Source organism: Macadamia integrifolia, chromosome 7 (genome assembly GCF_013358625.1).
Source record: "Macadamia integrifolia cultivar HAES 741 chromosome 7, SCU_Mint_v3, whole genome shotgun sequence".
Taxonomy (NCBI): domain Eukaryota; kingdom Viridiplantae; phylum Streptophyta; class Magnoliopsida; order Proteales; family Proteaceae; genus Macadamia; species Macadamia integrifolia.
The window spans coordinates 10038136-10051110 of record NC_056563.1 but is presented as its reverse complement, the minus strand read 5'-3'; the positions used below and the strand labels follow the sequence as shown (position 1 = coordinate 10051110).

Below are 12975 nucleotides of genomic sequence, written 5' to 3'. Positions count from 1 at the left end.
GCAATGATTTTCAGTTCTAAAAAAAAAATATGAAAAAAAGAAGCTTACAAGGTTGTGTGGCCTCTATGAGTGTCAGAATGATTTTCCTGCTCCCATGAAAAACTGAAAATCCATCGTTGTTGATGTTTCCACGTGTGCTCTCATCAAGGTTTTAAAATTCGGCCTTAGTATCGGTATCAGTCACAATTAAAACTGATACAATAAGATACGGATCGGTATCGGTAAAGATTGGTTAAGGATCGAAAATCGTATGGTTTTCCAAATCAGTCACTGGATCAGTCAAAAAAAATTCCAGAAAATCCAACAAACACCCTTCGTAAAGGGCTAAGCCCACGATTTTCTACAACCAGAAGATCAGGCCGAACTCGCTTCATCCCATGGTAGATCACTTCCTTTGGATTGCCTTTCTTGATCTATGCTTCACAAGAAACCCCAATTTCATGAGACCTCCCAACAAAGCACTCCAGCAAGTGAAGCCCTCTATCGTGAAAATCTCCAGGTGATGCATAAATGACGTCCATGTCATTAAACCCATCATCGTCAGGGACTTGAACGTGGAGGAAGAGGAGCTTCAAGCCGGAGGAGTTGGAGCAGATGATCTTTGGAGTGTCCAATCGAATGCACCGCTGCTGCTGATGGATGCCATGTGGGTATCCTTTGATTGACGACTCGTTCACTGCTACCATTATCTGAGTCGGTTCAGATTCTGCTACCGAATGATCGTCTGTCTCACTCAAGGCGACCACGATCACCACCATTATTTACCGCGACCACGATCACCACCACGGAGGGTTTTCCAGAAACAAGAGTCGTTGGGAAGGGAAAAGGGGTTAGAAAAAAAAAAAAAAAACCTAGATCTCTCTCTCTCTCTCTCTCTCTTCTGCTAGTCCAGTCTAAATTTGAAAAAAATATATATTTTTTATGGATCGGGTGGGATCGCCCAATCCGGATCGGTATCCGATACCAATACCCATCTCAAGATCGGTTAAGTATCAGGATTGGTCTCAGCTGATACCGATCTAATACCGATACTTGATTCCTTGACTCCCATTGATCTCTATGCTGGTGTAGGAGCCACACTACCCTTATGGAAATCTCTCCCAGCTGGGGTAAGATCAAGATCTCTATTGATTATATGGCCCTTACACCAATTTGGGGGCCAATGAAAACATGCGCAAAGGTCTTAACAATGATGTTTTTTTTTTTTTTTTTTTTCATTGAGGGTAGGATGATAAATTCCAAGGAAAAGAATTTATAGAGAAATTGAAAACCGACCTACTAATAAGTAGTTGGTTTCAATCTAGACTTTTGAGGACCGGTAGGATTATCAATTGCTTTTGGTTTGGCCCACATAGTTAAGGCCTAGGTTAACCCAAACGAAACAAACCGGGACCAATCAACTGGCAAAACTAGTCTCTAATAATCTTCCATTGGTTCTTAAAACAAAGTCTTTAGGCACATGGTATTGCCATTTGGGAAATTAAATGGCTGAAGTGAAAAACTTGGGTTGACTCAACCATATGACCCGAATTGTATTGTATTGCACGTTTTCTGTTGTATTTTCAATGATTCACTATTGACAATTTTTTTATGGGAAAAATGGTTTATGTGCAGTGAGCGTGGTCCCTACGCCTAGACACGGAGAAGTGAATGACAAGCCTACTCCTTATGAAATGGAAAATGATGTTTCTATCGATGCTTTCTCACATGCTCTCGTGCATGCACGAGAGCCACATGCCCAAATAAAAAAAGTAAAGAAAATAAATTTTAAATAGAGAAAGGGGGGAGAGGAAGAGATGAGAAATAAAAGATGAAGAATGCAAGATGAAAAATGAGAAATGAATGATGAAAGTAGGAGAAAAGATGCACAACCCAACAAGTTAGGAGAATCTCAGCTAAATAAGTCAGGAGAATCTCAGCTAAATTGGATTGGCTACATGGAACATTGTTTTCCAGTACGAGGTCATACTTAGTTCAAGACCCAAACTAGGCATATCATGTAACGTTTTTCTATATGTGGGCTAGTATCTAGCCATTGTATAGGAATGGACTAGTTGGATGGGTGTTGACTAACGACATGGTTGGATGGGTGTTGACTAACGACATGGCTACGCAGGAGGTGATCTCCCTAGTTGATGATAGCTTCAGTATACCCATTCTATACTGTGTAAAGTCTGTATTCTTATATGTGGACTCATTAACAATTGAGCCCATTGTAGAAGAAGCATAAGTTATCCTCTATTTCAGGGTTAGTCTCTATTCCCAATTTATATAATGGGGTCAATCTTACCAATTATATAGAGAATGGAACATACAAGACTGACAGAAGGAGGAAAGCATCAGTTATAGAGAATACTTTGTCAACCGGTTTGGATCTATATATGAATCGATTAAATCTCTTGTTTATGTTTTTAGGTTCAATGATTCAACATGTTAAGATCCTAAGATTTATTCTAACATATCATTTCTCACAACTTCTCTTATGGTCATTTTAGGTCAGCCCCTTACTATTGCATCTCCCTCAATCGGAATTATATTACTCCTCCTTATTGGGGCATCACAAAAAACTCGATATGTATCTACGAGTTTGGTCCTCTTGAGTTGCCCCACAACATATAATGTGATTAACTGTATTGCACTACAATGTAATCATAGCAAACCTACACCTCCCATGTCAAAGAGATCAAGATTCACCACTTGATGCATCACAACTCAAAGTATCAAAGATTGGCTGTGAGGAAAATTTTACTCTCTAGGCCTATTAAATCGTAATGAAGGATTAGTAATTACTAAAAGACTAAGCAATCTAACATAGTCAATTGATCCAACAAGTACCAGTTCAACATATGCCCTTCCTACCTTTTACATTATTCATGGATTATTTTGGTTTTGTTTGGTTTGATTGGGTTGGGTTGGAAAGTAGGGTTAACATTGTCTTGATGCATACTGGATACCGATTGAGCTAGGCAAAACATGATTAGTAGTCACCATATAGAGGAGACCACCAGCATCGAACATGCTGGGAGAATCATCACTTGGGTGGAGATTCCCATTTACCGTGACCTTACGAAATTTGGTCCAATCCAAGGTGTTCAATAAATTTGAAGAATCAAAGTAGGTTTAACAACTATTCTTGTTGTAATCGTTGACCATTAAGTTGACCACTTGACACCCCCTCCCTTCCCCAGTCCCCCACATCTCTCTACCCCCATACACCCTTAACTTTTTATATCTCTATGTACTTTACATACGCTTGTGTTTTCATACAAGATTGGATTCTAGGAGATGCTATAGATTATAGAACATGTACACTAGTTCTTTATGCTTCAACCCTTTTCGCAATTAAAAAAATATCATTTAATTTAATTATGCATTAAGAAAACAAATACTTCAATAAATAAATCGAATTAAAAAAACTACTCCTTATCATAGACAATGAATGACATGCCACTTTGGAGTTTTTAATAGAAAGTTAGAAACTTTTTTGTACACTCCCTCATAATGCAAATTTATGGAATATATGCATGCTTGAGTGGTTTGTCAAGCTAACAAAATTAGATAAATTAATCATGGTCATCAAAGAATAAAATCGATCCCATGTTGTGTTAAATGGTTTAATTAAATGAGTTTCGGAATATTATACTCTCTTGCTATTGAAATTTTGGTTTTCTCTTTCACAAACTTGCACTTTGATTTCATAAGATTTTCTTTTGAGGCAATGCCCTTCTTGTGTTGAATGTTTAGTCTCACATACAACTTTTCATATCATATTAAGCTATATATTAGCGCACTTTATTACTTTTTTTTCAACGTGTATTTATAGTATTCTTGAAGTGTCAAATTCAAAAGCTTTAACTATTAGGTGGATAGACCATATTAGGTTAGGTGGAGTGACTGAATTATATAGTATATAATTATATTAAGACACTTCTAAGATCTCAAAATTTTCTAATTGAGATTATTCCTAACACGTGTTGTTTGTTTTTTGGATGGTCGTACACGCAAATCCAAAAGGTTAAGCTATTAGATAGAGAAGCCCAACTAGTATATGAAAGCATCCAAGGTCAAAGAGTTTTTCTATGTAGGTTTATTCTCAACACTCTCAAATATTGCTCATTTGTTGGATGACAATATACATGGCATGTGTGGCCTCTTGTACATAGATTTATAATTAATAATTGATCTTTTTTTTTTTTTAGTGAAAATTAATAGTTAATGTTGTGAGAAGGATCCGCTTGGTCTAACAGTAAGGTACAAATGTTGTAACCTGGTAGTCAAGCAATCGAAACAATCTCTCGAAATTCTTGTGGTAAGACTGCATAGTTTTCACCTCTCCAGACCGCGTATATGTGAGAGCCTCTTGCACCAGATACGTCATTTTCTTAGTTAATGTTGTGAGTATGATGGATTTGGGTGGAGAAGCTCAATTAAATATAACAACAAATCTAACAACTAACAAATTCTATTGCAATATGACCCCACAATAGAAAATGTACCGATTACCCATTTTTTCTTTATTTATTATTATTATTTTTTTTTTTTTGGTAACGCCCTTTTTCCTTTATTTAAAGAGCACCTACCTCAGAACATGCAGCCACACATTGCAACCCATCCAAGGGTCCTTTCCAAGTGATAATTTATGTTCCCAAAAAGGGAAATTTTGGACCAATCTTAGCATAAAAGTGAAGGATACCTTTAAGAAAAGTAGGTGAGATTTCTAATAACAAAAGCAAAACCAATAATAGTGATTCATGCCCTCCATGTACTTGGCTGTGGATGCCACCATTTTAATTTCTAGGGTTTAGAATCCAGTTCTAATTTGATGTTTCCATGTTGCTGTTTTTAGCCATGGAGAGATGGAAGATCTTCTGGTTTCATATATAACTGAATAGCGAAAATTCAACCATTTGATTTGTAATTCCCATCTTGGAGTGCAATGAGATTAGTGTCAATCTAAATAGAATTTTTTCGACAACCTGACAAAGCTTCAAATATAATTGAAATTACAATTAATCTTGAAAAATTCTCTACGAAATTTAACATATGATTAATCCAATGTTTTCCGATCTATCCAATAGTTGGAATGATTCTGCAATTCTCCCAATGGATTTATTGTCTACTTATAGGTATTGTTGAATTAGCTTTATTCACGTAGATAACCATTCGTTTATTGATTCACATTGGCATCATTATTGGATCTCATCTCATCTCATCTTTAAGCATAGGCCACTTAATTGTATTGGGGCTCGAAAAATAGTGCAATGGTCCAGCCCACTCATGGTTTAAGTGAGATCAATCTTGGCTCTCATCACCAAGGCCTAAGCTCTCATATCCCAGAATTTCAAGTTTTCTTTAGTGACCTCGTCTCAAATGATTTCAACACTCGCTTTGCTTCTCTTCCTCTCGATAGGCCATACTTTGCAACAGGAGTGCCAGGTTCTTTCCACGGTCCCTTATTCCCTAAGGCTTCTCTCCATCTTGTTCACTCATCTGCACTTCATTGGCTCTCAAAGGTGCCCAAAGAGGTTTTAGTTATGGACCCTCCGGCATGGAACAAAGAGAAGATACATTATGGAAGCTCACCAAAGGAAGTAGTTGAGGCTCATTCAGCTCAATTTGCCAAGGACATAGAATCTGTGACTGATTTGTAGTGGTGCTTCAAATTTTCAGCCGGCACTTATTATAATTAATCATAATCCATCAATCATTTTTCATGGATCCTTGTGCTTGTCCTTGCTTGGAATCTTCATGTAGCCGACCCCATTAAGTTGGGATAAGATTTTGGAAGATGTTGTCATACTGCAAGTAAAATCTAAGATTTTACAAAGGTGTGAAAGTTGGTTTGATAGAAGAGTTTAGTCCTCTGGAGCAGTACTGCCAATCCATAACAATAACAAAGAAAGGTAATGAAAGTTCCAAAGAGGGCTGTATCATCCATAATACAACTGGGGCATGATAATGAAATGCAGTAATCTCAGCAAAAAAGAACATGATACTGCATATAAAAATTATATATATAATACAGTTCAACACAAAATGTCCCACGAAACCCAAAAGCCATCAAAATTTCCTCATTTTAATGTGAAATGATTTTATATTCATTATTTCATACATAAGATTCATACTTTTCTTTCTTGTTTGCCCCTTATTCCTGACTCTTGGAAATAGCTTGTGGCTCCATACCTGATTGTCATCTTTGATCCCTCAAGAGAGGTTGAGATGCAGAAACTGAAAACAAAGAATAAGAAAAGAATGGATACGATCAGTAAAACCCAAATTCACTTGATCAAAGAACAAGGGAAGATTTTGTCAATAATATGATCTGTAAAAAAATTCTCCAGTATTATTGATAAATAAAAAATTGAATAATGCATCAAAAGAAAATATATTTGTAAATAAAGCTCGTGAGCCTACGTCATATCTTAAAAATAAAGGAACCTCCTCTAACCAGAGCGGCTTCGGGCTATCTACCTCTTACAATTGATGGTAGATCCTATTGTCCAGGCACAAAGAACTCTTCAATCACCAACAACCGAAGGAACCTAACCAACTTTCTAGACCTTATGATCCGTTAAAAGGCTCTTTTCTGATGACCATGATCATCTCATTGATGCACATGGCATATATCCCACTAAAGCAGTCTACTCATGGAGATAATAGTTGATCTCGATTCAACTTCACAAGCCCGTAATCAAAGATTTGAGAGGCAATGCCACGACATCAATGGGCCAACAGCCAATTCCGTAAAATTGTTTATTTTCCTCTTTAGCATGAAATGAACAAGATTTCTATTGTAATGACACATAACAGACTCTGAAACAGAGAGAAATATAACAAGAGTTTGCATTATACCTTCAGCTCCCTGTTGCCTTAGAACATCAGAATGAGGCTTCTGTTTGCCAGTCTTTTCTTGAATTTCTGCCATTACCAGTCGTGATAAAAGAAGACCAGCAATAAGAGCCCCAACAATAAGCATAAGAAAAACCCCATCCCACCCCTTTGTTGAAATAAAACCAGTAAGAAAAGGCCCAAGTGCGGCACCAACAGATCCAGTGCCATCAATAATGGCAGTCACGGTTGCAAGTGCTCGGGCATCACCCTTCAGAGAGCTGTGGGTGCCAAGATCAGCAGAAACTGCAGTTGTGATTAGTGCATATGGCCCATTCACAAACAAACCAGTAATTATCATCAATGCAATGTTCGAGGACTTAGAAATACTCCCATATAAGCGGTATAGGAGCATAGAAGGAATAGCAGCATACATAAAGCTAGCTGCCGTAATGGCCCGAGCCTTAAGTCTATCAGATATGTAGCCAGCTAAGATTCCACCTACTATTCCCCCGACGTCAAACAGAGTAGAAAGGTTTCCAGCAGACTTGACTGACACATACTCACCTCCAATCTCTGCAGAAAAACAATGGCCTATAAGCATACAAACAAATATATCAGACTCAAGAAAAAGTTCACAAACATAAATTTCCCGTAAAAACAGTCGCTTGTGTCCTTCACAATATTCAGTAAAAGTCAACAAAGCAGTACATGCAAGATAAATTGAACTATGAAATAAGAAGCAGCAAGCATCTTCTTGTGGCTGGTAGGAAGATTTGGCTAATACTATATATGGGCAATATAAACCACTTATTACCTACAAACTCAATATCAAAACCCTAGTTGTCAAGGCAACTCAAAGCATTGAAGAGGTGCCTAGGCCACAACATGCCACCTAGGCATTCAGTATATTTTTTGTTTTTTGGTAGGAAGGTGTTCAGTATATGACTATATATACTAGAAATATTAATTTTATATAAATCTGCTTTTATGCAACATAGAAGCAAAAAAAAAAAAAGTATTTAATAGTATAGTTGGTTCTGATGCAACAGGAACGGTTCTTTTGTCCATTGAAAAATATGGAAAGCATATACAGAATTAATGTCCAGGCATCCCTAGATGATAAACAGATACAAGACTAATAAAACTTAATACCCACCAACAACATAATTATCAGCAGAGTACCTGTGCAAAATGCTTTGAACTGAAGATCCACCTTTGGCATGGCCATCAGCAGAAACCTCAGCAAAATACAAACAACAAAAAACATGCCCCCTCAAGCAAATCTAAAGCGAGGCCTTTCCTGACAGTCCCAAATTAAGTCGTGAGATAAGAGGTTGGAAATGAATCCCAAAAATTGGAATTTTAATGCATAGTCCCTTTCTTAGCTAAAACATCTGCAATTGAATTCCCTTCTCTATAGCAGTGAGAAATTCTCTTATTAATTGATGAGGTACTGGATAAAGCGAAGTCAATGCTAATGAGATAACCAAGGACTGCCCTTGAATCACACTCAACCCAGAGGCGCTGAATTCCTTTTTCTTTGGGATATTGAATACCAAAGAAGGCGACACTGAATTCAGCAAAAACAATTGTATCAATCCCAAGGTAATAATTAAATCAGCCATCTGGGGCACATCGGAATTCCAAAAAATACCACCAACTGAAGCGTGGCCTGGATTACCCAGCAAACACCCATCAATGTTAAGTTTCCACCATCCTGGATCAGGCTTCCAGATAATTTCTGTAATTTGGGAGTTTGGAGAAGGACGAAACTGTAAACCAAGCTGCTTTGAAATAATTAGCTCTTCAATTGAATGGATTTTACATTTCATACTCGAGCTTTGCTTCCTGGAGATCCCTTTTGATCAAGATTAAAACTAATGCAGCTGTTCTCCCTTTACTTTCAAAATGCCTTTTTGACATGGCTGTATAATATGATACTTCCAGGAGAATAACCATAAAATAGTTGTTCCCAAAACCCAAGATATGCATCACATATAAATGATACACCGTTCATAAATGGTATTTACATCCTCTTACTATTCAGATTCATATATTCAAAGTTTATTTATTATGAGACAAAAAACAGATATATTCAGGACATTGTTCATGTCCTGATGCAGAGCTCCAATAGTGTCAGCATAGGAAGAAGGGGCAGAACCAGGCCAACTAGCCCCATCTGTTCTAGTTTTGTCCAGACAACAGGGCCGGATGTCAACCAGGCTTATTTCTCAGCGTGTGTGGGCCCTACTTGGTCGATATTGCTGTTGGAAGAGATCTTATTGCGTCTTAACTATTACATTTTGTTTATTGTAGCAAGTTTCTAATTTGCTTTGGTAGTTGATTGTAGTCTAAATTAGTAGTTATTGGTTCGCCACTAGTAGTTTCCTTTTTATAGACTTCCTATTTTGAAGAGTTGCTTAAGTTGCAAAGGAACTCTTATTAATTAGAAGACTTTCCTGAGTTACTATAAATAAAAAAGAAGAGACTACCATCCCAACAATTTTAGCAGTCAAGTAATGGTGTCTTCTTCAATGGAGCAGTAGCCCTTGTGGAGAAACAAAAACAACCCAAGGTGGTGAAGTCATGGTGAGGTGGGTGGTGAAGCCACAAGAGAATGTGAGTTGTGGATTTGCTCTTTATATTACAATTTCTAGATATAAGTTATATATCTTGCAAAAATTACATACCATAAAATAAACATTTTATATTCATATATTTCCTAATTTTCTACTTTCACTGGTAAGCAAAGTTCTAAATTAGTTTTACTTCCAGAAACAAAGTTCTATGTTTGGGTAAACTTCTGGGAACAACATTGACTTCCAGAAATAAGAGCTGTTGCCTTAGTTGTTTTCTAAAGCGAAAAAACTTACTTCCAAAACCATATCCAAAACATACCTTAATTTAATAAATAAATAATATATATATATATATATACTTATCCTCCATCCAACAATGAAACCACAAAATGAGCACAAAGCATGAAAAGGATTCCATTCTACCTTAATAAGGTCACATCAAGGAGGTAAACATGTAACGGGTGTCCATTAACACCTGTAACTAAATTTTCTCATTGTAATGATGAAAACTATCAGTTGGCCTCACATATAATTTCTTCTCAACATAAATGAACAGAAAACAGAGATGAATTTTTCCTTTTGTTATGACAAAGAACAGTAAAATTATAAAAATGGAGATAATTTAAAGCCCAATAGACATTAGCTCTGTGTTATTTTTTAAGAACAGAGATAAACATAGTTTTGATGTATAGTACAGCTCCCCTATATTTTGATTATCCTGGCTTCTTCTACTTAGCCAATAGAGCAATTAATTTCATCTTAGTTTTGTACAAATAAGAACAAGAAGTATTCTTCTTAGGGGCATAGAACCACTTCATGACTTTGAGAAAGTGGATCCACAAAACCAACAGGACTACTGACAACAGGCTTTGACCAATATCCTGCTCTAAGACAACAGTCCATGTCATTTCGCAAAAGCAAGAGACCAGCGGGCTAAAATAATCAAATTAAAGAAGTCATCTGTTTCAAATTTTGGAGGACAAAAGAAAAAAAAATACCAGTCTGAGTCAGATAGAAAGGCAACCAATATAGGAATGTGTATGCCACAAGCTTTGAGAAGAAAAGACACAATGCAAATGGTATCACTCCTGGTATGGACAAAGCTTCAATGAGCCCAACAGCACTGCCTCTAGTCATTGATCCACCTCGACTGAGACTACTTGTTTCAGCTTCCACCACATGCCCTTTTGGCATCTGAGCTTCCTCATCTTTACACACTGAATCTCCCGTACTATGTGAGTGCAACCCATAAGGGGAAGGAAAGCCTATGTCTTCAGGATAAGCAGCCAGGAACAAGTATATCATTATCCCTCCCAAAATGATCAATCCACCAGGGAGAATAAATGACCAGCCCCAACCATACTGCAAGACGCTAGCAGCAAGTAAGGACCCACTGATATTCCCAACAGATGTATGAGCATTCCAGACACCCATAATCAAACCCCTCTTTCTCTTCCCAAACCAATTACCAATAACAGCAACAACAGAAGGCCACCCAGTGGCCTGAAACAATCCAGCTATCATTTGCATCACCAGATAATACCAGAACACATGGATACTCCAAAAGTAACCCATACCAAAAAGTCCAACAAAGATTCCACTCCCAATCATTCCAATAGTCAAAAACAGACGTAAGTCTAGCGTATCTCCAAGGTGCCCCGCTACATACATCCCCATAGAGTAGCAAGCAAGAAATGCAACATCAATCTCACCCAATTTCACAGTCCCATCCTCTCCATTGAAGGGGGCCCATCCCCTGCCAAATAATCCAGAGCCATTATTGATCAATCCTTTCTCCATAACGAAAACCTCACCAAGAGGCCACGGATAAGAATGGCCAATCTTGACAGGCTCTGGATCCAAAACACTCTTAACAATACTGGTAGGTTTTCGAGAAGCATGGAAGCAAGCATATGCAATAAAAGTAAGAAGCAAAACAACATATCTGTACGTATTAAAGCTCCATTCCTTGCCTCGAAGCCTTCTTATAAGCAAAATTCCGGGTGGGGGACCTCGCATTAAAATCATCTTGCTAATTAAAGCCTCTAATAGTTAGATTCAGGTTCTACTTCTCACCAGATATCCACAAGCAACGAATTGGAAAGGTCCAGTTCTGCGGTTTATCTTATGAAATAAAAACGGATAAATCCAATCGACCCAGACACCAGGCCATAGTAATGACGACCACTTACCACTTTGTCGGTTCAAGATCAAAATCAAAATCAAACATTCTTCAGACAAAATCTCAGATAACTAACCACTCAAAATTGAACAAACTCCAAAGACTACAACAAATGAGCTCAGAGCGACACCAAAAATCCAACCGTCAACCTTAAATTTGATCACTTCTTATAAGAATTTCAGCTCCCAGGTCATCTGTTCCAGCAAAAAGTCCGTCATTTTAATCAAAATGGACAATTCAGAAACAAAGGAGCCTAGTATTCATCAAATTTACGCAACCCTAGAGCCAAGAGAAAAAGCATACCGGACTCCGCGATCTTCGTAATCTGGCAACGACAGTGGACACGAACAAGATCTGCAAGTGACAAAACTACCCCAATGGATCGAATAATTACGAATTTCGTTATGTTCTCAATCGTCACATAATTAATCCAATAGACTTTAGGGTTTTCTGGGTGTATGAGAGAGAAGTGGTTGGAAGAAGAAACGCCTGGACCTTAGAAGACGAACGATAATGGCGGAAGTGAAGTGTCAGAGGCAGCGAGTAAGTAGTGCCCTTCTTAAGGAGAAACCGAACAAGAGGTATAGACCATAGATAGAGTGAGAGAGATAGAGAATGGTCTTCTACTGACGTACTGGTATGCCTAGGAGCAATCAGCCCTGACGTGGCTGCATTGCAGGTTACAGAAATTTTGAAGCTTCCGCTAGGGGAAAAAGCGAGCGAAGAGGCAGCAGTGCTTTATTGATGCCAGCACACGTGGCAGCTCTTCGTTAGACATGCGGCTTCAACGCTACACGTGGAAATCCAATTCCACTGTTTTAAATATTAGATAATTGCCGCGACCGTTGTTCCGATTTCCGAGGGTCAGAGCTGTTTGGCCGCCATTATTTATGAAAACTGATTTCTCCAGCAATTCGAGGAGATCGATATCGAAGATCAGTCTTGGCCCCTACCAATCAGGTCCAATTTCTAAACCATGCCAGCGAGTGTTTTCCAAAACTGAGGAGTGTAAACTTCAATTATTATCGTGTAAGTGGTTTAAGATATGCTTAGTGGAAGTTTAACTTAGGGTGTTCGAGTTTACAATTTATACCAAATTCGTTATTCACCGATTGCGCTATCCCTGTGCGATTTCTATTACGCATAAAAAATGTGTAACCTACCTCTCTCATAATGTCAAAAACAGTAAAATGAAGGGTATTGTAGTCTCTGAGAATGAGGGAATGCAAGTAGGTAGCAGTACTTAACATTATTTTACACATGTACATGAAAAATGTGCATAACAATTATACCTTCTGATAATGTTATTATTTGGGAAAATTGACTTCTCCGAAAAATGTGTTTTGCATTTTTTAAATAAGGAGCATATTCTAACCACCCCCC

At 37.8% G+C, this 12975-nt stretch overlaps 2 protein-coding genes across 2 annotated transcripts; both read right to left on the bottom strand.

Annotated features, from left to right (window-relative positions):
• Positions 1–413: 413 nt before the first annotated feature.
• Positions 414–758, bottom strand: LOC122084727 (universal stress protein A-like protein). Its single transcript, XM_042653168.1, has one exon. The coding sequence runs from the start codon at positions 756–758 to the stop codon at positions 414–416; it is 345 nt and encodes a 114-aa protein (XP_042509102.1).
• A 5117-nt stretch (positions 759–5875) lies between these two features.
• LOC122083735 (putative glycerol-3-phosphate transporter 4) lies at positions 5876–12386 on the bottom strand. The gene is made up of 4 exons (XM_042651618.1): positions 11896–12386; positions 10409–11786; positions 6853–7404; positions 5876–6228 (listed from the first exon to the last, which is right to left on the bottom strand). Exons 2-4 carry the CDS (start codon positions 11436–11438, stop codon positions 6191–6193), a joined length of 1620 nt encoding a protein of 539 aa, XP_042507552.1. The 5' UTR covers positions 11439–11786; positions 11896–12386; the 3' UTR covers positions 5876–6190.
• Positions 12387–12975: the final 589 nt, after the last annotated feature.

Bases quoted from the DNA above. Each gene is read 5' to 3' on its own strand.
- LOC122083735 (XM_042651618.1), bottom strand. From the start codon at position 11,438: ATGATTTTAATGCGAGGTCCCCCACCCGGAATTTTGCTTATAAGAAGG. The intron at 7,405-10,408 runs GTATTTTTTTTT...GTTTTTCTGCAG, and splicing joins TTTCTATCTGACTCAGACTG to AGATTGGAGGTGAGTATGTG. The intron at 6,229-6,852 runs GTATAATGCAAA...CTTTGTTTTCAG, and splicing joins AAGGCAACAGGGAGCTGAAG to TTTCTGCATCTCAACCTCTC.
- LOC122084727 (XM_042653168.1), bottom strand. From the start codon at position 758: ATGGTGGTGATCGTGGTCGCCTTGAGTGAGACAGACGATCATTCGGTA.